Raw genomic sequence first — 25746 nt, forward strand, 5'->3', positions numbered from 1 at the left:
TCTTGGCAGAAGTCTGACTTCTTTACTATTTTTAGTAAAACCAGCACAGAATAAATGAAGCAAATAACGATCGGTAGTTTTGACATCAACACGAGCTTTGGTCGTGGTCTGCCATTTTTTGGCCGCAGAGCACATTTTGTCACAGGTGAGATCCATGCCATGGGAATTAGTCAAGCAGTTTTGCTCTGAACATCCTCAGTAATTAGCTTGAATTTTTCTAAATGCAGTGCAGCTCTATCATTCTGCATATCATCTAGGCTCACTTCAAAAACACAACCCTTGCCCTGGCTAGTGTGGCTCACTTGGAGTGTTGTCCCGTAAACTGAAAGTTCGCAGGTTCGATTCCTGGTCAGGGCATGTGCTTGGGTTGTAGATTTGGTCCTTGGTGGGTACCTATGAGAAGCAACTGGTGGATGTTTCTCTCTCATATCCAAGTTTCTCTCCCTCTCTCCCTCTCTTGCCCTCTCTGTAAAATCAAGAAGCATGTCCTCAGGTGAGGATTAAAAAAATAAAATAACCCTTGAGACCATTAGATGTGAGTTTGGTGCCTTTGAGTTCTTGTGACTAGTGTTTTTCCAACATTTCTTATATTGAACCCAGTTGGTGCTTTCACCTCACACTGGTCTTTTTTTAGAAAATGGACCAACCACTTTCTTCTTGGCTCCCTTTTTGCCACCTTTCATAAGGCACTTGCTAAGGCACTTGCTTATTCCTTTCCACTGCCAGGGTGTGCTCAGAGCTGGTTCTGTTTTTTTAATAAGAAGCACTATCACCTATTAACTGGCAAAATCAAGAGGCTTATCAGATCATTGAACAAAATTGGGGATATGAGTGTAGCTATTCAACTACAGTTTTCTCTGTAAAAACTAACCAGTTTGTTTAGAGCTAGAACTTGTAGCCTTGACCTCATTAGCACCACAGCATAGATACCATTGGACTTAAAAAAGAAGCAGCACTATCACTATATATAGCAATTTTTAAAAAAATCCATGTTTGTATTTTGGTACGTGAACAACACTTTCTTTAGGAAGCATACACTGTAATGTTATAAAAGAAAAATGTTCCGGTTACCTAAAATTTAACCATTTTTAGAACTATAAAACTCTTTTTATTTTTTAAAGATTTTATTTATTTATTTTTGGTGAGAGGGAAAGGTAGGGAGAAAGAGAAAGAGAGAAACATCATTTGGTTGCCTCTCACAAGCACCCCAGCTGGGGAGCAGCCTGCAACCCAGGCATGTGCCCTGACCAGGATTTGAACCTATGACCGTGCGCTTTGCAGGCTGACGCTCAACCAACTGAGCCACGCTGGTCGGGGATAGAACTATTAAAATTCTGATAGTTAACTTCCAATATAAATTTCCTCTCTGTAGATTATAGCCCAAAGAAGGCTTAGAGAAGTCATTTCTAATGTTGTTTTGTTTCATCTCTGTTCCTTAAATAACTGGGAACTAGAGTTCATTGACTGTTTAATGAAAACCTGTGTGCAGGACTCTCTTGAGGCCTTCACAGCCAGAAAGCCTGCAATTTCTGACCCAAAGGAACTCTCAGCACACCTGGCAAATACCATGGTGCATTACACACATTTGCATTCAGAGTGGGTTTAGGATTGAGATTATTTTTCCCTTATCTCTAAAATATGACCTTTTTGAAATTTAAAAATATAGTTAAGCAAGTAGAAGAAACAAAAATTTCTCATAATCCTAGCAATAGGACTGCTTTTAAATTGTTTGCATGTATGTCCTTCCAGTTTGTTCTGATTTCCACTTAAAACAGAAATGTTTAGGTTCTGGTTTTGCATGTACTCACCATAGAGCTGCACTCACTTTACCTGTCTGCATGTGACTTTCACTAGACCTCTCATTCTATTTAATTGTGATGGCTTTAAAATGAATATTGAGTTCTTTAGTCTAATTTTAAAAGTAATGAATGCAAAATTATAAAAAAAACAATTCAGCAACGGACAAAGAAGAAAAGAAACTTCAGTCCCACAGCCCATGGGAAGGTATTGCTGAACCCTGGTACCTGTGCCTCTGTCGTCTGCCATGGACACATCTCCTTTTACATGTCTGCTTCACTGCCCTTTGCTTCCAGCTTGAGGTGCTCCACACTGCCAAGGGACATGGAGTCTTCTTTTCTGTAGTTACAGGGACCAGCTGTGTGGCACTGGACAAGTCACTTAACCTCTCTGGTGTAAATGTGTGTAATGCACCATGGCATTTGCCAGGTGTGCTGAGAGTTCTTTTGGGTCAGAAATTGCAGGCTTTCTGCCTATGAAGACCTCAGAAAGCCATGCATACAGGGCTCTCTATTCAGCAAATTAAAAGGATTCGAAAAATGATTGCCAGGATTCCTATCTGTCCTCCCAGTCCCAGTAAAATTACTGATTCCCTATGGAGGTGAATAGACTGTGACTAAAGTTCTCAGAACCTGTGTTTTGCTAACCACAAACACTTGTAGGCATGGATTTCTCCCTTTTTTACTTAATTAAATGAACATTCATTCCCATCTATTTCTGTGGAGGTGGGTAGGGCATTTTCTGCATATGGGATCAATAGTATCTGATGCAAAAATCTTAGGTAGGCAGGCTGCCCCTTGTTATTGTTGGTCTGTGGCTGGTTTCTGCAGGGGAGCTTTGGGTAGTCACCTCTGGGAGATCATTTTACTGCTCTTACTGAGGAACCATAAAAAGTTTGTGTTAGAGTCATAGGCCATTGCAGTATCTCTACACTTAAGAGCTTTGAGATGAGTCATTTTGTAACAATAGGTTTAAAGGCATTGACGCTTAAAAAAATTAAGATAGTATTTAGAACCTCAACATATACAGCCTGTTGAAGTGGAGGTGCTTTGATTGAGACGGGGCCTGGGCTACAGTGACCCATGCATTTGGCTTCCCCTGTGCCTGTCCCCCGCCCTCCCTTAGCAGATGAAAAATCAAATGCCAGCAGGATGAGCTGTGTCCACATCGGTAGACAGCCTTGTGTGAGGGGCTGGAGGGCCTCTGTTTGGGGGTGGTAGTCCCTATGCCACGGCTGGTGTCACAGCATGAGCAGGCATTAGTTCCAGCCTCTGTGTGGGCCTGGGTGGAAAAAGGTGGATAGGTTTCCTTCAGTGGAGGTGGTTGGACAGTTGTGGGTCTAGGGAGGATTGGAGGAGGACGGGCTGGGATGTGGTCAGATAGCACTGTCCAAGTGAGGCCAGGCGTCGTCTGTCTACATGGAGTTTACCCTGCTCGGTTGTAACGTGGGATGCGTTTGAAAGGATGGATGATATGCCGAAGTGTGCATGCCCCCTACCTTATTCTCCACATGTGGACACTCTCCCACAAATGCTACAATGAGTGCACTTCTGTGTGCACAGGTATATATACACAATATTATAACATACATGTTCTATCTGTATATTTGTATATTGTATACTGACATTCATTTCTATAAAATAGATCCACAAACTGATATCACTGTTAAAAAGTGAGGTAAAGCTACTTACTGGGAGGACTGTCCACATTAACATTGCTAAGTGAGGACGAAAGATACAGATCTATTGATATAAGAGGGCCTTGGCCCTCTGGTACATATGTACTATGTGTCTGTGTGTGAACTTGTAGAAAGAGGTGAGGAAAACTACATCAGGCAGTTAACATTAGTGATTTCAGGCAAGGAGATGAGAAGGGAAAAATACTGTAGCAAACTGGAAAATTACTCATGGTATCATGTTCAATAAAAAATGTTGAGTATGAAATTCTATCTGTCATTGCTAGTATGTAAATGTTTAGTGATTGACTAGGTCTAGGGCAAGCAATCAGGAACAGAGAAACATGGTTTGCAGAAATGATGGAATTGTGGACAGTTTGGGTCTTTGATTTTGTGGCTATCTTTAATATTGTCTTGTAGCTAATTTTAGATGAAAGGAAGGCACTTGCTCATCTGTGGGGAAGCCATGACCAGCTGAAAATTGCTGATGGGGAGGCATTGATTTCAGCGGCACTGTGGAATACCTTTCTGTGGAACTTAGTGTGTTAAGTTTGGGACTGTTTTGATGCTCATCACCTAAGAAAATGTAATAACCAGGAAGGTTTTGAATTTGTAATGAAGTAGGCAACAGCCAAGACTTTAAAGTGTGAAAATATCATTATTAATCATTCGGTTTTGTTATGCTGAAATTCAAACAGGGTAGCCTAAATAGAGCATTGAGTAATAAGAAGTGCGTAGTTGTGGTGTTAGGATCAACTCAGTGGCACATTAGGGGATTTATTTATCCAGTATGTCAGGGTTTTTTTGAGATTAAGGAGAGAACCTACTTTCTGTAGGTTGTGTCTGAAAATTTTAAGTTAAAACTATAAAAAAGGAAACCATGAAACAGGTTGTATCACTTCTCATTTAACCTTAAGGTGTCAGATGGTTTACTATCTTAATATTAAAACAGTCCATGAAACTTTTTATGTTAAAGTTTAAGTCTTTTGTTTCTGCCTTTGGTTTTCAGTTGTACTGGAGAATCATGTAGTGACAGACGAAGATGAACCAGCTTTGAAACGCCAACGATTAGAGATCAATTGCCAGGACCCCTCTATAAAGGTAAAAATACTAATGTATTTTATTGTTGATATCTTAGTTTTCTAGGGCTGCCGTAACAAATTGTCAAAAACTGGGGAGCCTAAAACAACAGAAATTTATACTCTCACAGCTTCGGAGACCAGAAGTCTGAACTCAGGGTGTGGGCAGAGCTGTACGTTCTCCAGAGGCTCTAGGGGAGGATCTTTCCTGCCTCTTCCAGCATCTAGTGGCTCCAAATGTTCCTTGGCTTGTGGCCACATCACTGAAGTCTCTGCTTCCATCCTCACATGGACTCTCCCTCCTATGTGTCAGTGTCGGTTTCCCTTCTTCTTCTCTCTCTCTTTTTAAAACATTTTATTTATTTATTTTCAGAGAGAGGGGGAGTAAGGGATAAAGAGAGGGCGAGAAACTCAGTGTGTGAGAGAAACATCGATCAGTTGCCTCTCGCACACTCACAACTGGGGACCCAGCCTGCAACCCACACGTGCCCTGGCCAGGAATCGAACCAGTGACCTTTTTGGTTTGCAGTCTGGCGCTCGATCCACGGAGCCACATCAGCCAGGGCTTTCTCTCTCTTTTTTTAATCCTCGCCCAAGGACATGCTTAATGACTTTAGAGAGAGGGGGAAGGAGGGAGAGGGAGAGGGAGAGAGGTACTGAGTTGAGAGAGAAGCATTGACTGGTTGCCTCTCGTACTGCCCTGACTGGGGACAGAACCTGCAACTAGACGTGTCCTGTTTGGGAATCGAATTGATGACCTTTCCTTTTATGGGCTGATGCTCCATCCACCTGAGCCACACCGGATGGGGCTCTTTCTCTTCTCTTATAAGGACATCGTTATTGACTTTGGGTGTCCTTCTAATCCAGGAAGATCTCATCTCTAGATCCTTCATTTAATTTTACCTACAGAGACCTTTTTCCAAATAAGACCACATGTATGAATTCTTGGGGATAGGATGTAGACATATCATTTTTGGGAGTCACTGTTCAACCTCCTACATGGCACATAAAGCCATTTTTCTCCCTTAAAGATTATGAGGAATCAACATTATTTAGATTGAGATTGCTGCCAAATGAGGCTTTTTCCTATGGAACCGTAGACCTGTTGTGAACATAAGGAAAGAGAACAATTTGAGTGGCTAATATTTTCCACTTGTGCCAAAGTACTTCTGTACTACCATTTAAGTCACCTAAATTTTAAAGTTTGCTAGATGTAGTCTTGTAAACCACTGAGTCAGTCAGTCAGTGATTTTGGATTTTTGGGTTTACTTTTTTGGTTTAGTGTTTACAGAATCATGGAGATAAATATCAGCACATGTGAAAAGTTTAAGAAAGCAATGCAGATGAAAACCATAGTATAGGAAGTAAAAGAAAAAAAAAACAAAAAGAGAGAAGAAAACCATAGTAATTTTTCATGTAATCCCTCTATTTATATGGGGTGTCTTTTTAGAAACATTCATGTCCCCCAAAACTTAATTTCCTTAATGAGGGGAAGCAGTATAAGCTTAAATATGTAGGTGATTTAAAAGTATATTCACATTTAAATTTCTGTTTCAAACTAATGGATAGAAGATGGCTGCATTAGTAACAACAAATTATCATATTTTAAAATAAAATGCAGTTACAGTTTTACCATTAGAGGTACATTGTATAAAGTAAAAAATGAAAGTGGCCCAGCCTTAGTCCTAGTCCCGCTATCAATAAGTTAGACTTGGGCTGTGGTTTGAGTACTGCCACATGTGTATGCTGTTGGAAAAAGTTTGCTCACCAAATGGCCCAGAGGTCTTCAATGAATAGATGCAACTGTCTCTGATTAATGTCACTTGATATAAAAGGCTTATTCAGAATACGTTCTCTGCTCTTCCTTGTTATTTTTTTTTGATAATTGTTTTATTAGTACATAGCAGTGCATTTTGTCCAAACCCCAGGCAGGATTATTTTAAACGTAGAATTAAAATAATAGGGTTTTACTGTATTTTAAGAATTCAAAAGCAAGTATTTGATGTCTTCAAATAATAAAGAATAGCGGAGTTATAAGGGATTTTGTCTCAAAAATTCAGCACCAGTGAATGGTTCTAATGGTGACTTACATTAGGGTGAACCATGGACATTACCTCTTTGTAGGTCCTTGGTGATGGAGGGTCTGCACTGTGTGTGTGTCTCTGCCTGTCACACACTTACTTTAACGTCCTGTTCTCCTGAAGGCAGTCAGCAGAGGCGAGGACATGGAGTTTAGCCCCTTGCTTTGTATGTTAGCACTCATGAGTCTCATCGGGGTCGTGATTGCTTGAGACAAAGTGAGTTGTTCAGGCAGTGCGGGCTTGTTTTCCCTTACTGCCATATCTACCAGGCAGTTAGACTAATGCATTTAACTTCTTCAGCAGTTAAGCTCAGTCTGTTGAAAATGCACTGTTAAGAGTAAGCATTTTTTCCCTTTCCCAGGCACTGATGCCTCTGCATGATGTGATATTGCTCTAATTTTGCTCTTTTGCTTCCAGTTAGGAGAGCAGGCCTAGCTAATGCTGTAGGTCATCAGCAGTTAGACGGCGTGTCCTGTCAGTCCGTCAGAGGCCAGCTTTTTACTTGGGTAGACAAGCAGAGGGAAAGATGAGAGAAAGGGAGATTTATTATTTTCAGCTGTTGACTCTCAAGCCAGCCTTTCCACTACATTGAGCTATTGGGTGCTTTATGAACTTTCTCCTAACTAGCACTCTGAATCCTTCTACCAGCTGGTAAGACCAGCCTAGGGCATTTGCTGCACAGTGGAAGTCTGACCTGAAAACATGCTTCTCATGGCAGGAATGGCAGTTGTGGGAAGTGAAGAGCTTTCCTGGCTAGGTGTGTATCTGATCCATTTCTTGGGTCCAGAGTCATACATGACTCTGCTTATTGGAATCAATTGGAGTTAGTAATTGGGACTTGGCTCAGAAATGATAACCTAGTGTGAGGCAGCTCTTATGTCAACCACTAGGTGGCAGACGTGCTGTTCATAACTTTTTGACCAAATTTCAACATCAAGACAGTGGGGATAATGTGAATGTGCCGGACCAATGGTTTCCGTACTATTTTGATGTTGCAAGTAAATATATTTTTATAGTTAGAAAGATGTGACTAGTTTTATGTGTAAGCTTACTGATTAATAGAGGAACATGCTAAAGACTATATACATTTTTATTATTTGGACTCAAGCATTACTAAGGATCAAAACTACAAATAGAAGTAAAACCATGATTTCAGTAATCACATTTTAAATACAAGAGGTTGAACTTGTTTACTCAAATGTTTCTGGCTTAAAATTTAAGAGCTAAAGTGCAGGGATTGTTCTCATTGGGGTAGATACAATTCAGATTAGGAAACAGCTATTTGGTGTTCCTTGAAACTGTCTCCTTAAAGTTCAAGATATCCCTTTTCTGAAGTTTTCCTTTTTTTCACTTCCAGTCATTCCTGTATTCCATTAACCAGACAATATGCTTACGATTGGATAGCATTGAAGCCAAGCTGCAAGCTCTCGAGGCTACTTGTAAATCATTAGAAGAAAAGCTGGATCTGGTCACAAACAAGCAGCACAGTCCCATCCAAGTCCCCATGGTGGCAGGCTCCCCTCTCGGCGCGACGCAGACGTGCAACAAAGTGCGATGGTAAGAGCAGACCAGTGGGCCACGGTCACCTCCTCACCCAGGCTCCCCAGCTCACTCCCCGACTGGCACTACGCACAGGGCATCTGCCTCAGCAGTTTCACGGCACTTCTTTCACTGAGTCCCCAGCTGAACACGTGACACCCTGCTGGACCGGCTTGGGGTCTCTCACATTTTCCTTCTGACATAAACCAGACTGGCTCATCTCTTCTTTGGAATTGACCTATCAGGTCTTTGAAAATCCTTCCTTCCTTCCTTCCTTCCTTTTCTTCTTTCTTTTCTCTGTCTTTTCTATCTGACAAATCCTTAGATGTTTTTCTCCATAGTACTGTTTATAAATTTTACTTGAGTATATCAAGCTTTCCATTCATGTCTGTAGTTTTTATTGTGCTGATTAAAAAAAATGTTTAGAGCCTTATCTCAGTGTGATGTGTAATAGTGTATGTGCTGTTTGAATAGAAACTTTATGAAGAATCTGGTTAGATTAGAAAGATGTCTCAAAATCTTTGATCTGTTTGGACTTAAGAGTTACTAAGGATCAAAATCTTTATATATTCATTAGTCCACAGCACCCTGTCACCTACTGGAGCCCCTGAGACAAGCTAAAGCTCAGACTTTGGGCAGCAGTTCCATTCATCCTGTTGGCATTTTTATGCTTTCCCATAGCTGGCTACAAAGAAGCCATATTTTTGCTGGTGGCAAAATTTGTCTCTGTACTTAACAAGAGCTTGAAGCATTTTTACTGAGGGCCCTTCTGTTGTGGTTCTCTGGATCGACTGCTGCCTCCTGCCCTGTGTGTCTGTGAGGAGCAAGGGCAATGGGATCCTGGGGTGTGGGTGGGTGGCATCCTGGTAGATGCAGAGGAGTAGGCGCCACAGTGAGATGGAGGGACAGCAGCTGGCCTTGCTGCCAGGGTCGACTGGGTTCTGACCTGCCCGTGTACCTAGAAACTGGAGAAGCATTAAGGACTTTGTGGACCTTTCAGGGGAATGTGGGATTGAGGAGTTCCTGGTTGGGATGATCACAAACATGCCTTAGTTTCAAGATAGTCACCTGTCCTGGTTTGTCTGGGACAGCTGTGGAGGACGCCAGCTGCGTGGGCATAATTTGTAGTGCCTCCTTTAACTCTGAAAAGTATCCTGGTTGTGTTTGAAACAATGCATGCCCTTAAACTTGATCTCCAGCTGGGGGTCAAGGACTCTGTGGATCTCCTTCCCCCAGGGGAACCTGGGGCAGTCCATGCTGTGGCTGAGATGGGGCCTTTTGCCCTGGTTTATGTTTTGTCCTAACAGATCACCCATGCGTTTACTCCTGGCAAACATTTGTTGAGCGTGTCTTCTGGGCAGGCAGTGAGTCTCCAACCTATGAGACCCAATGCTTTTATTATTATTTTTAAGAATAATTTTTTGTAATGCCCTCTTACTCTAGAATGCAATGTTTAGACAATATAATTTATAGTTAAAATATGAATATAGTGCCTTTAGTGTAATGGAAGGAGAAACAGAAGGATAGTAGTTCACAATAAAATAACGTGTATTTCAATGTGTAAATGGTTGGATTAGATACATAAGGAGGCAGTGAACAGGCCAAATGCCCAAACCTCCCATGTTGAGTCCTGCTTGGTGACTCACACTAGTTGGTGATGGAATATTGTAAAAAGATGAGCGATTTTGCTGGTTTCAAATAAAACAAAATATTTTTTTCTAGACTTGAACAATAGTTAAGTTCCTGGAAAATTCAAATTTTACAACTACCTAAAAATATTTTGTGTATAAATGTAGAATGGAGTAAGATTCTAGGGTCAGAGAGCTAGAGGCATGTTTTTTACTAATAGGAATGTGTGGGACATTTGAACTTTGTGCAGGAAGATTTTTTTGGTAGTTGAGACTGTTTCATGCATTGAAGGATGTCTTAACCTTTTTGGCCTATACCCACTAAATCTCAGTGGTATCCCTTAATTCTGATAACCAGATGTGTCCCGTTGGATTTCAACACTGCCACACCCCCCACCCCCAGCACCTCCATTGCTCTAAGGGTTAAGAAAAGAATGAATGACATGCTTCCTATTCATTACTAAGAAGCTTACATATTCTAAGGACAGCCTTCCTTGGTTGGGTATCACTTCTTTACCTGTGTTCAGAAGAGGTAATCATGGTTACCTCTCTCATGAGATGAATGAGGGAAAACGGTGACAAAATCTGTCTATTTGTATTCCACCTTTCTATTCGTATTCCACCTTTGATTATTTGTGATGCTTCCACCAGGTCAGGTGGTCGAGGGTGAGTGCCCAGGGACTGAAGAGCTATTGCAGCTGTGGTTGTTTTGGAGTTCCTTCTGTGTTAGGAGGGGTGTATTAGGAGAACAGGCCTCTGCCCATCACAAATCACCCTGGTTTGAAACTGCTGGGATGTCCTGGGCCAAGTCATATAGTTGTGTTGATTTCCAGTTTCCAGTTTCATCAGCTTTAAAAAGAGCAGGAAAAGGTAACTTAGTCTAATGCTGGAGCCCATTAGTTTCTCTCACTGTTCTCATGACAAAACTGCCACACTCACTTGTACTCACTCGTGCAGGTGTGAGAGAGAGAGGTCGGCACCAATTCTGCCGAAGTTGACTGGTGTACCACAGTCCTTCGGGTTTTGAGTTGTTTGACATCAGAGCTACTTGTAAAGGCGTTTCCAGGCTGCAGGGAGCCGCCTCTCTCTGGCGCTCTTCACATCACAGTGGTTGCGGGCTGTGGGAAGGACACTGGGCAGCTTTCCTGGTCAGGACTGTCACCGAGTTTCCCTCTGTGGGGGAAGGGTTTTATCACTGGGAGACTTGCCATGGTTTTCTCTGTGTGGTAAAGTTAAGGGTTCTTATGATAATTCAGATGTATAATCTAGTTAGGTTTTCTGGTTTTAAAGAATTGTATTGTTGAGATAAAATCAGCCTATTATAGAAAACACTTATGGTATATTGGAACAAGGTTTATTAATATTATTAATACAATTATTACTAATAAAGGTTAATATAAAATTAATCATTAGAAGGAAAAAATAGTCTTACATTTTCTCATAAGCATAGTTTTAAATAGGATGCATGTGAATGATTTTTAAAGAAGATACTAAATCTGGCATTTCTCTCTGGGTAAGTTCTGAAAATGAGAAAAAGAAATGCCAACAATTGAAAGCTATTAATAAGAAATTTGGGGGAGAATTAAAGAATAAGAATTTAATCCCAGTATATCAATAAAAAATGTATATTTAAATTAGAAAGTTACTAACTTGTAAACACATAAGTAAATGAGAATTGTATGTTTTAAGTGTGGCTAGTGGAATTTAGAAAGGAAAAATAAAGATTAGATCTATATAAGTCCTAAATTATTTTATATCCAAGTAGTATGCTTTTAAAAATTACTTAAGGTTCTTTAGGCTCACTTGAATGTGTTGTGAATGATTTGTTGAGGACTCTGAGTATAATTGTATGTCCTAAGTGCTGACACCGTAAAGGTCTTTTCAGTTATAACGAGGTCTCTGAATAGTGGGTGACAAGCTGTTTGCTGAAATACCACTCTCCCTTCCCCTTGAAGAGTCTGCACGTGGCCCAGAGCCAGCCCCACCTGCAAGGGGCTGGTGCAGCCTCTCGGCTGTGGGGCCCAGCTTTGAGTCCTTCTCTGCATACCAAAACCCACTCACCTGTTGGTGATTTCTAATTAAAACTGGCCTGGAGTAGACTGTGCTGTCAGCTCTGGGAGTTACTCTCTTTAGTTCCTGGAGCACAGAAGGCAGTAGACTGCTGCCAACCTCAACTGGAATTTTGGATCCTGATTTTCAGATCCCATACCTGAATGAGATTCTTTAAATAAATTCAAGAAAGAAAAATCTTTTTCTTTGGTGCTGAAGCTTAATCATTGTAGTAAAAATGCGAGGTCACTTGGGTGGGGTCTCACCCAACAATGGTGTTCTACTTGGGGAATAGGAAAATGGACTTGAATTCTTTTAGGTAGGTGCTTTTTTCTTACTTGCAAATGAGCCAATAATTTGGATTTTGCTCATCGTAATTCCAGGAGTAGCCACTTGAGGTTTTAACTCTAAAGCTGTTTTGCATTGGTACTGGGAAAGTCTGTGTAGAGTAGGCTAGGCTCCTCCTTTATTTATTTATTTATTTTTAAAGATTTTGTTTGTTTACTTTTAGAAAGAGGGGAAGGGAGGGATAAAGAGAGAGGGAGGGAAACATCAATGTGTGATTGTCTCTTGAGCGTCCCTCGCTAGGGACCTGGCCTGCAACCCAGGCACGTGTCCTGACTGGGAATCGAACCAACTACTCTTTGGTTTACAAGCTGGCACTCAATCCACTCAATCCACTGAGCCACAGCAGCCAGGGCGGTTCATTCTTTAAATGTCCAGCTGGGGCTGCCAGGATCAAGTGTATGGACAGGGCATTTATACTATAGATCAGTGTGAAAACCCATTTTTTGCACATTTTTGAGTTTTGATATAGAGTCATTAGAGGAAAGTGCACAGTAAGTAAGTCACAGCTGAGCCTGGTGTTGGCCTGGTGTGGGGTGTTGTCCTGGCTGATGACTGCTCTGGAATGCCAGCATGACTGGCTGCACGCGGGCAGTGGGTCATGGATCGTGGGACAGAATAGCTGCTTGTGCAGTGGGATCTCGTAGAAACAGACTATCGGGTAAGTCACAGCGCAACGCGAGACCCAGATGTTTTGGGTTTGTTTTCATTAACTGAACATATTGACTAACTAGGAAAATGTTTGTTTCTTATTTTTCAAAGCAATAGATTTCTGTTTTGTTATTTTAATTTTTTGTATGCACAGGTAGTTTATTTTTATTGAGATTTATTTTCACTGAGATTTTTATTTTTAAAAGTTTAAACTTGTTTTGCAGCTTTATTGTGTTTCTACAACTTTAAAACAGCTGTAATAAATCAGAGGCTTCTTTATAATCCTCTAAAAGTAAAAAAGTGATTTCTTTTAAAGTTTTTCTTACAGAGAGAAAATTGAAATATTTGATCAAGAAATTATTTAAATTCCCTTTAGTATGCAGGTTTGCTGGGTTTCTATTTTGCTTCCCAGAGGGTCTTTGGTTTTAAATGTTGGTGGATATTTGCAGAAGGACTGTTCTGGTCTTTCGAGCCCTCATGGCTTGTGAGTAGAGAGAGGTCTAAGGATGTTTGAGTTGTGATGGAATGGTTTGGTCTCAGCCATGAAGGGCTTGTTTAATTCTTTCCTTACCAAATTTTGAGTTTTTGATGTTCCTATTTAATTTTGTATACATATGATCTCTATTCTCGATTGGTCTACACCGTCTCACACACCTGCAGACTTTTGATGACTTCGTTGGGATTCCCTGTACATGTCAGGGCTGAGTACTAACCAAGGAATACAAGTAGTTTACACACATACAATGTAGGGAGTCATCCACATAATCTGATGGCTCAAATGCAGTCTACTGAAACAGATAATAAGCATAGTCAAACATGTTAATAGACTGCACATTCTAATAATTTGTTGTACTCCTGGTTTTAGAATAACTCATACCTCGGCGACTGGGATTGAGTTGAGTTTGTCGATTAATTTGGAGAACTGCCCTCTTAACACCATGCAGTCTTCTGGTAGGTGAACACGGTGCAGCTGTCCCCTTCCGAGGGCTTTAATTTCTGCCAGCAGTGTCATGCACTTTCAGTGCACCACTTCCGTACACACTTCATCTGACTTGTCTCTGTGCTTCTGAGTATTTTTAGGTGCTATCCTAAATGAGACTGTATTTAATTTCACTGTCAAGTTGTTCACTGGTAGTATATAGAAATATAAGAGGTTTTTCTATACCGACCACTATTTTGTATCATTGTTAAATTCACTTATTTTAGGAGCTTTTCTGTAGGGATTTAAAAAATGTGTGTGGTCACATTGTTTTTAAATAACAAGTTTTATTTCCTATCAATTTCTATGTCTTGTCTTACTTTGTTGCACTGGCTAGCCTCTCTATTTCAGTGTATTCTTTTTTATATTTTTGCCCTGTATCTAATCTTTGAGTGAAAGATCATCTTTCACCTTTGAGCGTGATGTTAGTTGTTACTTTTTTGTAGACATTCTTTGTCAGGTCAAAAAGTTCCCTTCTATTTCTGATTTCATGAAAGTTATGTTATTATTTTTTGTGATACTTTATCATGAGCAGGTGTCAACTTTTCACATGCTCTTAATGTATCTGCTTGAGATGATCTTATGCTTTTCCTTCTTGATTCTCCTGTTATACTGAATTACACTAATTGATTTTGAATGCTAGACTACCCTTGCATTTCTGTTAAAATAAATCTGACTTGATCATAGTGTATTACTCTTTTTATTTATTTTTGGATTGAGTTGCTGATATTTAGTTAAGGGTTTTTGCCTTTATGTTTATGGAGTATGTTAATCTATGGTTTTCTTTTTTGATCTATCTGTTTTGTTACCAGGTTAATATTGGCCTCAAAAAGTGAGCTGGAGCTTGTCCTTTATTGGTTATTTTCTGAATGTGTTTCTATAGTTTTAGTTTTATTTCTTCTTTAACTTTTTGACAGGATTTGCCAGTGAAGCTATTTGTGCTTAGATTTTACTTATGAATTCAATTTCTTTAATACAGAACTTTAATCAGTGTCGACACTCTTGAGTCAGTGTTGTTTAATTTGTATCTCTCAAGGGGTTTTCCCTTTTCATCTAACTTCTAGAATACATTAGCATAACATTTTTCACAATATCCCTTGGAAGGACCACATGACATTTAGGTGACATGTCTTGATAGTTTTTAGGCTTTGCTTATTATGACTTTTTGAGGAGTGCTGGTCAGGTGTTTTATAGAATATCCCTCAATTGGGATTTGCCTGATGCTTTTCTCTTGACTGGACTTGGACTGTGGGTTTTCAAAAGGAAGACCATAGCGATCAAATGCCTTTCTGGTCACATCTTATCGAGGGTGTGCGCCGTCGCCTTGTCTGTTGCTGTGGGTGCTGACACGTGGAGTGCATCGCTGGGCTGCGGAGTGTCAGTCAGGTTTCTCCACTGTGCGCTTGCTGTAGCCCCCACCCCTTTCAGCCATGCTCTTTGGAGGGGTGTCATTAAGCTCAGTTCCTGCTTCTGAAGTGGGGAGTCACACTGCATTTCCTGGAAGGTAGAGCATCTATACACACTCTGTTGTGGGAAATTTGTCTTTTCTTCCCCATTTATTAATTTAGTCATTTATAAATGGGTATTTATTTTATGCTTTGGGTTAGAAAACCAATGCAGATAAGCATCAATTTACAATGGTTCAACTTAAGATTTTTCAACTTTATAATGGTGCAAAAGCGTTACATATTCAGTAGAAACCATACTTAGAATTTTGAATTCTGCTATTTTCCTGGGCTACTGATATGCAATACGATACTCTGGTGATGCTGGGCAGTGCCAGCGAACTGCTGGTCCCAGTCAGCCACGTGGTCACCAGGGTCAGCAACGGATACACGATGGCGTATTCATTGTGTGAGATGATTTGCCCACTGCAGGCTAGTGTGAGTGTTCTGAGCACGTTTACGGTGGGCTGGGCTAAGCTGTGATGTTTGGTAGTTAGGTGTGTTAAATGCATTTTTGACTAAACAGTATTTTCGATGAGTGGTTTTATTGGGATATAATCCCATCATAAGTTGAAAAGCATCTGTACTATTGGGTTGGCCCAAAAGTGCATTTAGTTATTTCTGTAAAATAAAAGACTCATTTTTCATTTTTACCAATAACTTTATTGATTTGAAAGTTTTGAGTATGTTGGCCATGTCCCATGATTGCTATCAACTTCAGCTGGTCCACCTGACAGCAGAGCATTGTCCAGTGAGAAATCTCCAGCACGAAACTTTGCAAACCTTTTGACACGTTCGATCAGTCACAGCACCTTCTTCATACACTGCACATCTTTTTTTTTCAGTTGTGTTTTTACCTTTCTTGAAATAATAAAGCCTAATATGCCAAAAATGTTGCTTACTTTATTCCATCTTCAGTATTAAAATGGATACATGAAAGTTCATCAATTTCGGTAATTTAAAAAAATGCATGCTGATATGACAGCTGTCACAATACAGTCTAGCAAAATTGTTTCAAATGAAGTTAAAGACAACTACGAGCTATTAGAGCCATCGTATGGAAAAAAAAACAACAAACTTTTTGGCCAACACAATACTTTATATTTCGTTTCTCAAGTTGTTCTAACTTTGGCCATTGGGAGCATTTTCAGGTGGCTCCTGTGGCCTTTGACACCCCCATCCTCCACCCCTACTTTGTGTGATTATTTTTGGTCTGAGCACTTCGTACTTTCTGGCACCATAAGACCAGACCCTCCCTGCTCACTCATCTTGTATATCCTAGTCCTAGAGCAAGCCATTTCTCCTTTCCTTGGGAGGCGGTATCAGAGTCAAGATCTGGACACCAGGTGTCTTCTAAGTGTTCCCCACAGGGTGTATTCCTGTGGGTGTCACATGCAAGTGTCGTGCTTTTCTGTGCAGTGATGGGGTGCTTTTCCTACCTGGGAGTCAGCCCTGTGGTTCAGGTTTCCCTTCTTCATTAGTTTCTTATTAGTAGTTTCTGTAGCTCCTTGGAAAGAAAAAAAAAATGCATTCCTAACCAACATGCTCTTGTCCTGATTTGGGGCCATTAGTTTGAATCCACAAGCATGGCTCCTGTGGGGTAGGGTAAGGTGCAGGTTAGGACCTGGGCCTTCCAGTGTCTGCTCTACAGTCTTTCTTCATCAGCTGATTTTTAAAGTTTGTTGCATTAGCTTTTCCCCGTGTCTTTGGTGCAGTTGGTTTTTTGGGAGGGGTTGATTTTATCCTATATTTTGCTCATCTCATTATATCGGAAAGAAAGTTTTAATGTTAATTTATTTCTGTCCCTAAGAGTATTTTTTGGGATCCTGGTTATTATGACTTTTTAATTTTTAACCTGCAAACAATACAAATGAACCTTTTAAAGTAAATTTTAGTAAATGTTTCATTTGAATGCTTGGTGTATTGATTATCACACGAACTGTGTGATAAAGAATCCCCGATGCTTGGGCGTTTACACCATCGGGCTGGCCTTTTGCTTGTGCTCATGGTGCAGTGTGGGTGCTGCTGGGCCTCCCACAGCTCTCTCCCCACCCCCATGTGGCTCTGAGGCTGGTGATCCCCATCCGTGCTCTGCCAGCCCCTAAGGCCTCAGAGGCCTCAGCCTGGGAAAGGAAAGGCTGGAGAAGCCACATTTCTCTTCTTAAAATTCTGGCCTGAGAGAGACACATCCCTGCCTTGTTTATATCCCACCCCAGGAGTACTTGTCCTGGGGCTGCGTTTGCCCTGTGTAGTGGCTCCCAAGGACAGGACCACCCTATGAAAGGGGGGCAGGTGCTCATGGTGGGCCTCAGCCCATCTGCCTGTCTTGGGCTTGAGGACCTCTGAGTATTTGACTTTATTGTTTAACTGAGGATTGCTACCCCCAGCCACACCTCACCCCCTTTTTGCCCTTGTTGACACTCTAAAGCTGGTAAACAGTTCCGTTTTTTTAAGTACATTGCACCAAACTGAAAATTTTCTTGCTTTATTGTGACCCAGGTTCTTGCACGGTATGCAGGAGTGTAATTGTAAAAGCCAGAGGAGAGTGTGTGCTTTGGGAACAAGAATTTGTGGGGTTTTAGAAGAATATGTCCAACATATCTTCTTATAAGTAGAAAGCAGAAGAAATTACTTCACATTCTTGCTGGCTTGCTTTTGTTAATTGAGAGGTTTTCTTTGAGATCATTCACAAAAATTAGAAAATTAGTATTATATCGATTTCCCATGCTCAACTTAATGAGTACTCACTTTGAGTTTCAGAAGGATCAGTGGCCAGCAGAATATAATGTAGTGAGGCTTAATTGTAGGTGGGAAGGAGACAAAAACCCCCTCAAATAATTTTCAAATATGCTGATGAACTCCTTCTGCCCGGCACGGAACACAAAATTGGAGGTCACTGTGGCTAGAAATATTGCCTGACTTGACTGCCTCACATAGGTAATGAGTCGGGAGTTCTTTGCAAATAATATAGTGCTGTGTAAAGTTTTAGTCTTATCTAAGCCTTCAAGGTAAGATTTGCTATTGGTTTGGGTTAATACAAATAGCTCAGAATGTGAACAACCAAGGGTGGGGCATTTCTGCTGTGCCTGAAGTGGGCTTCTCACTTACTGCCACTCAGGACAGCATCGGTGATGGAGGGTTCAGAGGATTGGGTCTTTGGGCATTTTAGGTTATTTAAACTTGTCTTTGGAAGATTAGTTTCTCCTAAAATGGGGTGTGCTCTTAGCACCCATGTGTGTAAGGCGAGGTTTAAGCAAAGAACATAATTGTGGACAGTTTTAACTACTTGATGCAACAAGCCCATGTCCCCTTAGCCCTAGATGTTTGCTGAGTGAACATCTATAGACATGTCACTGTTGATGTATCAGACTTGGTGGCAGTTGATTTCTTATTCCAGGATGAGTTCTTTGCTTGGATTAAATGCTTTTGGTGTTCATGGAAGCTTTCCTTGATCTTTGGAAATTGGAAATAAGCAATGACAGTGCTACTCATACAAACCTGATTCTCCCAGGGGAGGCCATTCTGCAAGGGAACCTAAGAAGTGTTTGTTTGGTTGAACCCCAGTGCACTGAAACTTGGGTAGGGATGGAAAATATAGGCAGAGCTTGTTCATTGATGTTTGCCCATCCCCCTGAGCTTGACACCTGAATCAATGTGGTGTTTCCAGAGACATGGAGCTGGCTCTAAATATTAAATTATTTGACTATTCCGGTTCTAAGGGGTTTTCTGTTTCTCTGTTAGTGTTTGGTAAGAGGTGTGTGTGTGTGTATGTCTGCATGTGTGTGTACATCCAGAATCCAATTATAAGTCCCTGAAATCTACATAGGGTTTTAGCAGATTCTGTGTTAGAGTTCCTACGAAGTATTCTAAGCATACACAGATCTGACACCCCTAGTTCTTCAGTAGAGTGCTTGGGTGCCATCTCTGGCGCACCTGGCCTCTGTCCCAGGTTTGCACGTGTTCCTTGTTAGGCTCTCCACACGTCAGATACCGACCTCCTCTCAAGTGTTGGCTGATCCTGTCCTGGCCCCCCACCCCTGCCCCGTTCTTGCCTGCATTGTATGGGCTCCAAGCTCTGGTTCAAACCAAGGGGCTGCTTTTGTACAACTTGTTTTTAGTTTTCCTTTCGTAATAAAAACTGGCAAACACAAACTTGTGAAAAATAGTTTACAGTCTACATTTTCCAAGTCTTTTTATTCTGGTAGGGTTTTTTTGCGGGGGGGGGGGGGGGTTGCATAGATTTGAATAAAGCCCCTAAGTGTACATTCAAATGATAGTCCATTTCTTGTGACTGATGAACAAAAGGGACAAGGAAGTTGACATTTTAAAGTAATGATACAGGTACTTCTAACATGGTCACGCAGCAGTTTCTTGAAACTGACAAGAAGTTGGCCACTTCCTAAGTGTGACTTGGAGAATGTTTGCCATGACAACTCTGAAAGCTGAAGATACAAAATAGGTTTAAAAACAAAACAGCTAAGTTGCTGAAACACTGAAAAGGTAAGTGGTAGCAGTAATTGAAGTAGGGTTATTCCTGCTCTTGCACAGCAAGTGGCTGAGAGTGTGACGCCTACTTGGTTTCAGATCCAGGCTCTGTCACCAACAAATGGTGAGAACTTGGGCAGAGTCTTACCTTTCCAGAGCATCAGTTTCTTCGTCGGTAAAATGATAATAAAAGTAGTAAGTTAGGGTTTCTGTGAATGAGATAATTGTAAACCAAAAAAGAAAAGTTAGTTTTAGACCATAATAAAGAATAAAAGGCATTTATTTAACCAAAAGGAGCTGCAGCCCAGGAGACACTGATTTAGCCAGCAACCTAAATTGTGTTCCACTGAGACAAAAAGGGCCATCTTGTGTTGTTGTTACTATTGAATGTTTTGGGGATGACATTGGTTAATTATACAGGTTTCAGGTGTACAGTTCTATAATACATCATCTGTGTATTGTATTGTGTGTTTACCACCCTTCCATTACCATTTGTTTTATGGTTTTTGAGTGATGTGACAGTTGCTTTTCATTATGTTACAGATAGTGCTGCTGCTAAATTATTAGAAATTGAGAAAAGTAAAATATCTATATGAAGAACAGACATCACCAGTAGGAACTTCATGGTAAATGCTTACCATTCCACATCATCTTGACAGCTCTTGAGAGCAACTGTCATTTTGTGGTCTTTCCCTGTCCCCTTCATCAAAAAGGGAACCCCAACTCAGCCTGTTGTCACAATTTGTCCTGTCTCACACCAGCTCACTAAGCATCAGCCTTGCTGAGGTGGGTGCTCCACCAGCACTCCATGCTATAAGAAGCAGTGCTGGTCCACACAAGCAGTAGGGCTTTCTCACTGCAGGGAGTGGGCTTAAATTAGTACTGAGTCTGCTACGAGTACTTGGATTTTCTTGGCCCCAGCTTCCTGATTTGAAAAATGGAGATAATTCAGTAATTCTAGAGTCTGGAAGTCTGAGATCATGGTGCCAGCATGGTCTGGTGAGGGCTCTCTTCAGGGTTCACAGTGCCTTTTTCTCCATGTTCTTACCTGGTGGAAGTGGGGGAGGCCATCTTTTACTTAAAAAATTTCCTGCTCAGGTTCTAAATTAGGTCTGTTTTATGTAAATAAGGTATCTAATTGTGCAGTACTGATTGGATAAGGCAGGTCTCAGTCCATTGGTAGAAAGTCAAAGCCAGGGTTTCCCTGCAGTGGCTGGCTCAAATGATAAACAAACAAGGCACAGCGAGGAGAAGCCGAGGGTCTCAGCGTACAGAGTAAGTGAGAAGCCCATATCAGGACACAGCCACTAGGCTCTCATTGTTTATAAAATCTGGGCCTGGGGAGTTCATTTTCAGCAGATAAATTCCTTCTCAAAGCTCACATTGAATGAATCTTCTCAGGGTACAAAACATGCATATAGGTATTTAGTATTCCTTGAGACTCCACAACTCTGTGAGGTTTAAAAGTTAATATTAATGTTGGTGTTCACTGTGTCTAGTATCAAGCAGGCCTTGTGATGCATGCTGGGTGCACACCAGTAAGACCATAGGATTCTAGGTCACCCTCAGGTTAGTATCTTCAGAAATTCCAATGTATGACAGCATCCTAGGCCTCTGGCATTGCATTCTTAGGTTTCTGTTCTGGCTTGTGATTCTTAACCGTTTTTCTTTTAGCATTCAGATTAGCAGCATGAGACTAAGGAAATCTACAGGCAACAACCAGAGGTTTGCATTCAGATACGAGGCTCATTCTTGAATTCATTCATGTCTTAAACAGACAAGCTTGACTGTGTACTGGTCGTTCACCTTAGCAGTTGTGATGTACAACTGAACAAAAAGGACAAAAATATCCCTGTACATGGACAACCACATAACAGACTAAAGTAAAATAACCTAACTGTATCATTGATGAGAAGGTACTGTGTGCTGTGGGGGAACAGTGAACAGAGGAGATTTGTACCAGTAGTATAAGGTTGTATATAATTTTGTTGTTTTAAACTAGGGGCATCCATCAGAATCACCTTGGAAATTGCTTTAAAAAAAAAAGTTCCAGGCTGTCTGGGGGTGGGCCCTAGCTTCCCTAGGAAATTCTGGTATTTCAGAAGTAGGGGGCTCTAGACTCTTGCTTCATTGATTTTGGTTAAGAATGCTGGCTCTGCTGCTTGAAGATTTTGGCTCAAACCTAACTTTTCCAGTTACTAGCTGTGTGGACTTGGGCAAGTTACTGACCTTCTCTGCAGTGAAGATACTGCAAGTTTCCCTCTGGCTTCCAGGACTGAATGATTCCTTTCACACAGAGCCCCTGGGGTTGTCCTGCTACTGGGACTGTCCCTGCTGGAGTCTGTGGGGTCCTGCACTCACAGGCGCTGTCCACGGGGGTGAATGGTCTTTGTTTCACCCATCACAGATCACTGGACCAAGCTATAGGGTGTGTTTTACTTCTGGTACTATGGGTTGGCCAAAATGTTAGTTTAGTTTTTCTCCGTTTGATGGCTCTGGTGGTACTTAGTTGTCTTTAACTTCATTCAAAACACTTTTCTTAGATTATATTGTGACAGCTGTCATATCAGTGTGCGTTCTAAGATTTTATTTATTTATCTATTTTTAGAGAGAGTAAAAGGGAGGGAGAAAAAGAAGGAGAGAAACATCCATGTATGAGGGTACCCAACTGGGGACCCGGCCCGCAACCCAGGCATGTGCCCTGACTGGGAATTGAACCGGCGACCTTTTGGTTTGTGAGCCAGCACTCAATTCACTGAACCTCACCATCCTGGGCTCAGCCTGCATTTAAAAAAAAAAAAAAAAAGCCATCAAAATTGATGCATTTTTGTGCAGCCATTTTAATATTGAAGAGGGAAGAAAATACTCAACATTTTTAGCTTATTATGCTTTAGTATTCCAAGAAAGGTAAAAATGCAACTGAAATGCAAAAAAAAGATTTTTGCAGTGTATGGAGAAGGTGCTGTGACTGATCAAATGTGTCAAAAATGGTTTGCAAGTTTTCTTGGTACTATTGACATTTTGGCCAAATAACTCTTTGTTGTGGGGCTGTCTTATGCATTAGAAGATGTTCAGCAGCACCTCTGGCCTCTACGCACTAGAAGCCAATAGCAGGAGATAGCTGACACACTCAGAATATCCAAATCAATAAAGTTATTGGTGAAAATGAAAAATGTATCTTTTATGGAAAAAACTAAACAGACTTTGGCCAACCCAATATATTTAGGCAAGAGTATTCAACTTATATAATTAGCATAATCCTAGAAGTAAACAAGAATATTTAGCTTGTGGACCAGAAGTACCAGAAAATCAAACTGCATGGAACTCCGACAACCATGGAATTAAAGAAACAGTCAAAGAGAACAACCAGACCAGCAGCGCCACAGTGCAGCAGGGAGTTTTACCCTGCCCGGGTGACTACCGAAGGCTACCCCCCCTTACAACTTATCAGGGGCCCCAAGCAAGAAATAGGGCCAAAATGAAAAAACAGTGCAAAAACCTCAGAAAGAGAGCTAAGCAAGGAGGAGATAACTAACCTATCTGATGGAGAATTTAAAGCCCTAGTAATCAAAATGCTCACAAAACTGATAGAGCTTGGTCAAAAAATGAGAGAACAAATGAAAGATACCCAAAATGAAATAAAGCAAAATATTCAGGGAACCAACAGTGACAGGAAGGAAACAATTTGGAACAATAGGAAGAAATAATCACCTAACTGGATCAGAATGAAGAAACAAGAATCCAAAAAAAATGAAGAGAGGCTGAAGAATCTCTGGGACAACCTGAAATGTTCCAGTGTCGGAATTATGGGGGTGCCAGAAGGAGAAGAACAACAGCAAGAAACTGAAAACTCATTTGAAAACTTCCCCAATCTGGCAAAGGAAATAGACTTCCAGGAAGTCCAGGAAGCCCAGAAAGTCCCAAAGAAGTTGGACCCAAAGAGGAACACACCAAGGCACATCGTCATTAAGTTACTCAAGGTTAAAGACAAAGAGAGAACCTTAAAAGCAGCAAGAGGGAAGGAAAGAGTTACCTACAAAGGAGTGCCCATGAGGCTATGAGCTGATTTCTCAAAAGAAACTTTGCAGGCAAGAAGGGGCTGGAAAGAAGTATTTGAAGTCATGAAAGGCAAGGACCTACATCTAAGAATACTCTATCCAGCAAAGCTATCATTTAGAATGGAAGGACAGATAAAGTGCTTCCCAGATAAGGTCAAGTCAAAGGAGTTCATCATCACCAAGCCATTATTATATGAAATGTTAAAGGGACTTAAGAAAAAGAAGATCAAAACTATGAACAGTAAAATGGCAGCAAACTCACAACTATCAACAAATGAACCTAAAAAAATAAAAGAAAGAAAAACAACAAAGACAAAAACTAAGCAAACTAGATCAGGAATAGAGTCAGAGAAATGGATATCACATGGAGGGTTTTCAGTGGGGAGAAGGAGGGGAGGTAAAAAAAAAAAAGAATATTCAGCTTGTTAATTAGCATAGTCTTAGAATTAAAACAATCAGGACAGTCTGTGGGTCTAGCTATTTCTCTTCTCCTTAATCTTGATTAAGTTTTTATTTAATGAGCTTGAACAACATATAGTTATAGGTAAAGGCATAGATAATGATTTAAGATTGCAGAAGAATGAATTGAATACATAAGAAAGTTTTTAAAAATCAAAATGACCAAGGAATAGATAAATTGATCAATGGAACAGAATAGAGAACCCAGAAATAGACCCACACAAATATGCCCAACTAGTTTTTGACAAAGGTGTAAAAAAGAAGTTCAGTGGAAGAAGGACAGACTTACAGCAAATGGTGCTGAGCAATTGGGCATCCACAGGCAAAAAAGTGCAGAACACTGATGTCAACCTCATAACTTGAACAAGAATTAATTTAAATGGATCACAGATGTCAATATCCAATGTAAACTTGGAAAACCTTTATATGAAAACACATGAGAAAATCCCTGGGTGCTAAGCAGACTTCTTAGACTTGACACTGAAAGCATAAAAAGATAAATTGCACTTGGTCAAAATAAGAAACTTATGCTCTGTGAAAGACCTGCTGGGAGCATGAAAAGACAAGCTACTGCCTGGGAGAAAATATTTGCAAACCACTCATCTGACAAAGGGCTGGTCTCTAGAATAAAGTAGTCTCAAAACTCAACAGTAAATAAACAGCCCAATTAGAAAATGAGTAAAAAATGCTACAGGTGTTTTACCAAAGAGGAGATACAGGAGGGTAAATAAGCATATGGCTATCTAGATGTTTAATGTCATTAGTCATCAGGGAAATGCAGATTAAAACCACAATGATATACCGCTCCACACCTATCAGATGGCTAAATAAGAAAATAATGACACCACCAAATGCTGAAGAGGATGTGGAGAAACTGGATCTCATCTGTTATTGGTAGGAGTATAAAATAGTTTAGCCACCCTGGAATGCACTTCGGCAGTATTTTTCAGACTGTAAGACGCACTCCCCCATTTGGGCGGAAAATGGGGGTGTGTCTTATAGTCCGAATATAGCTTAGCTGGCTCGCAGGGGGTGGGGGGTATAGGGTGCGGTGGTGGAGCGGGGTTTTGGGGTTTTCTTTCCCCTATTTTTCCTCTAAAACCTAGGTACATCTTACGCCCGGTGTGTCTTATAGTCCGAAAAATATGGTACTTGCCATATGGCCCACTAATCACATTCTTAGGCATTTGTCCCAGAGAAATGAAAACTTATGACCACACAAAAATCTATATACAAATGTCCATGGCAGCTTTATTCGTGATAACCAAAACCTGCAGACACCCCAGATACCCTTGTGTGTGAAAGGTTAAACACAACAGTCTACCTAAACAAACACCGTGCCCTGGAAAACTCAGTAGCCCAGTACCAAGTGAACTGTGATATGTGCTACTGCTTGGATGACCTTGGTGAGCACTGTGCTGAGTGCAAAAAGCCAGTCTGTAAAGGTCATGTGCCGTATGATGCCATGTCTATAAT

The 25746-nt window shown here is 40.8% G+C and overlaps 1 protein-coding gene across 9 annotated transcripts in view; it reads left to right on the top strand.

Annotated features, from left to right (window-relative positions):
- The window catches only part of BANP (BTG3 associated nuclear protein), a 141048-nt gene that overhangs the window by 31395 nt on the left and 83907 nt on the right, over positions 1–25746 (top strand). For all 9 annotated transcript variants that reach the window (XR_011650594.1, XM_071219751.1, XM_045191842.2 and 6 more), the window contains 2 exons: positions 4482–4573; positions 7990–8189. Coding sequence is in view for 8 of the 9 variants with exons in the window: in XM_071219751.1 (XP_071075852.1) it covers positions 4482–4573; positions 7990–8189 (292 nt within the window). In the remaining variant the exon portion in view is untranslated. The remainder of the gene's footprint in view (positions 1–4481; positions 4574–7989; positions 8190–25746) is intronic.

This window comes from Desmodus rotundus, chromosome 12 (assembly GCF_022682495.2).
Source record: "Desmodus rotundus isolate HL8 chromosome 12, HLdesRot8A.1, whole genome shotgun sequence".
In the NCBI taxonomy this organism is placed as follows: Eukaryota; Metazoa; Chordata; class Mammalia; order Chiroptera; family Phyllostomidae; genus Desmodus; species Desmodus rotundus.